At 33.0% G+C, this 1,392-nt stretch overlaps 1 protein-coding gene across 1 annotated transcript in view; it reads left to right on the top strand.

Annotated features, from left to right (window-relative positions):
• LOC106875757 (mitochondrial enolase superfamily member 1-like) overlaps window positions 1-1,392 on the top strand; it is a 25,983-nt gene that overhangs the window by 13,072 nt on the left and 11,519 nt on the right. Inside the window, exon 7 of the mRNA XM_052969896.1 lies at window positions 1,319-1,386. Within this exon, the coding sequence (XP_052825856.1) occupies window positions 1,319-1,386 (68 nt within the window). The remainder of the gene's footprint in view (window positions 1-1,318; window positions 1,387-1,392) is intronic.

Below are 1,392 nucleotides of genomic sequence, written 5' to 3'. Positions count from 1 at the left end.
CCACTCATTACCACTTCTTTCAGAATTTGGATAACTTTTTGATAGGAAAAACACTTAAATCCTACGATGCTGTAAAACAGTTCTTCCAAGATTTTATTGACTCTAGATTGCCAGGCTTGTACAGTTCTGGGCTGGACAAGCTACTGCTGAAATGGCAAAAGTGTATTGACAATATCGGTGCATACTTTGATGAATAAAACTATTCTTTGTATTTATAAGACATTAACAAACTTTATTTTCTTTTCTACAAATTTCATACTTGACGACCTAATATAACAGAATTTCCCATCCTTTATTCTACAAATTAATGTTATCGATATCAGTTTTTTTTTTCCTACTTCTTTTCACACCCCTAAAATATAAAATGATCTTCACGACACAATCTGGAAGGGAAATAACTCCTACATAATATCTGCCATAAAGGGAGGTAACGCTCTTAGGATTCTATTCCCAATTAGATTAATTATAATTAACAAAAATCATTCTAATTAGAAAGAAGTTAACACAGTTTCTCCTTTTTTCTTTTGTTTTATATTATAACAAAACTGTCACCAATCTTTTAGTTGACATAGGGAAATTAAATTTATTTAATAATGTACGAGATAATTTAATTTAATATACCTCTATATCATAATAGTATAGGCACATGATCTAGTGGTTATGGTATTGCGCTCATATTCGTTAGATCGTGGGTTCGATTCGCGAATCGAGCGGCGTATTGTGTTCTTGAGCAAAGCACTTCATTTCACATTACTCTAGTTCACTTCTTTGTAACTGGTTAAACCTACAACGGAACAGCTTTCCAATCTGGGAGAATATTTTATTAGCCTTGAATTGAATGGTAAAGCCGAATTTGAACTCAGAACGGATGAAATGCCGCTAAGAATTTTGCTTGGCGGCATGCTTATGATGCTATTAGTGCAACCTTAACCAGAACCTAATATTACGAATAATTTTCTTTTCATTATTGGTTAGTAAAAAGGCAGAAACGTTAGCACATCAGGCGAAATGCTTAGTGGTATTTCGTCTGTCTTTACGTTCTGAGTTGAAATTCCGCCGAGGTCGACCTTACCTGTTATCCTTTTGGGGTCGATAAATTAAGTACCAGTTGCATACTGGAGTCGATCTAATCGACCGGCCCTCTCCCCAAAAATTTTGGTCCTTATGCCTAGAGTAGATTATTTGTTAGTAAAAGAAATAAAAATACATATATTTTTTCTTCTCATTAGTAAAATAAAAAAAAAAATTCTTTTTGCTTTTATTTGATTAAATTTTCTTTCTTCTAATTTTTCTTTTAACCCTTTTTATGGTTTTACAGAAAAGATGCCTTGACACCAGAAGAAGCAGTTGGTTGGTTTATTTTTCAAAATCTACAAACACTGGACTAACAGC

The sequence above is a fragment of the Octopus bimaculoides genome, chromosome 8, assembly GCF_001194135.2.
Source record: "Octopus bimaculoides isolate UCB-OBI-ISO-001 chromosome 8, ASM119413v2, whole genome shotgun sequence".
Lineage (NCBI taxonomy): Eukaryota > Metazoa > Mollusca > Cephalopoda > Octopoda > Octopodidae > Octopus > Octopus bimaculoides.
Note: the sequence above shows the minus strand (reverse complement) of the source record. Positions and strands in the feature narration are given on the sequence as shown.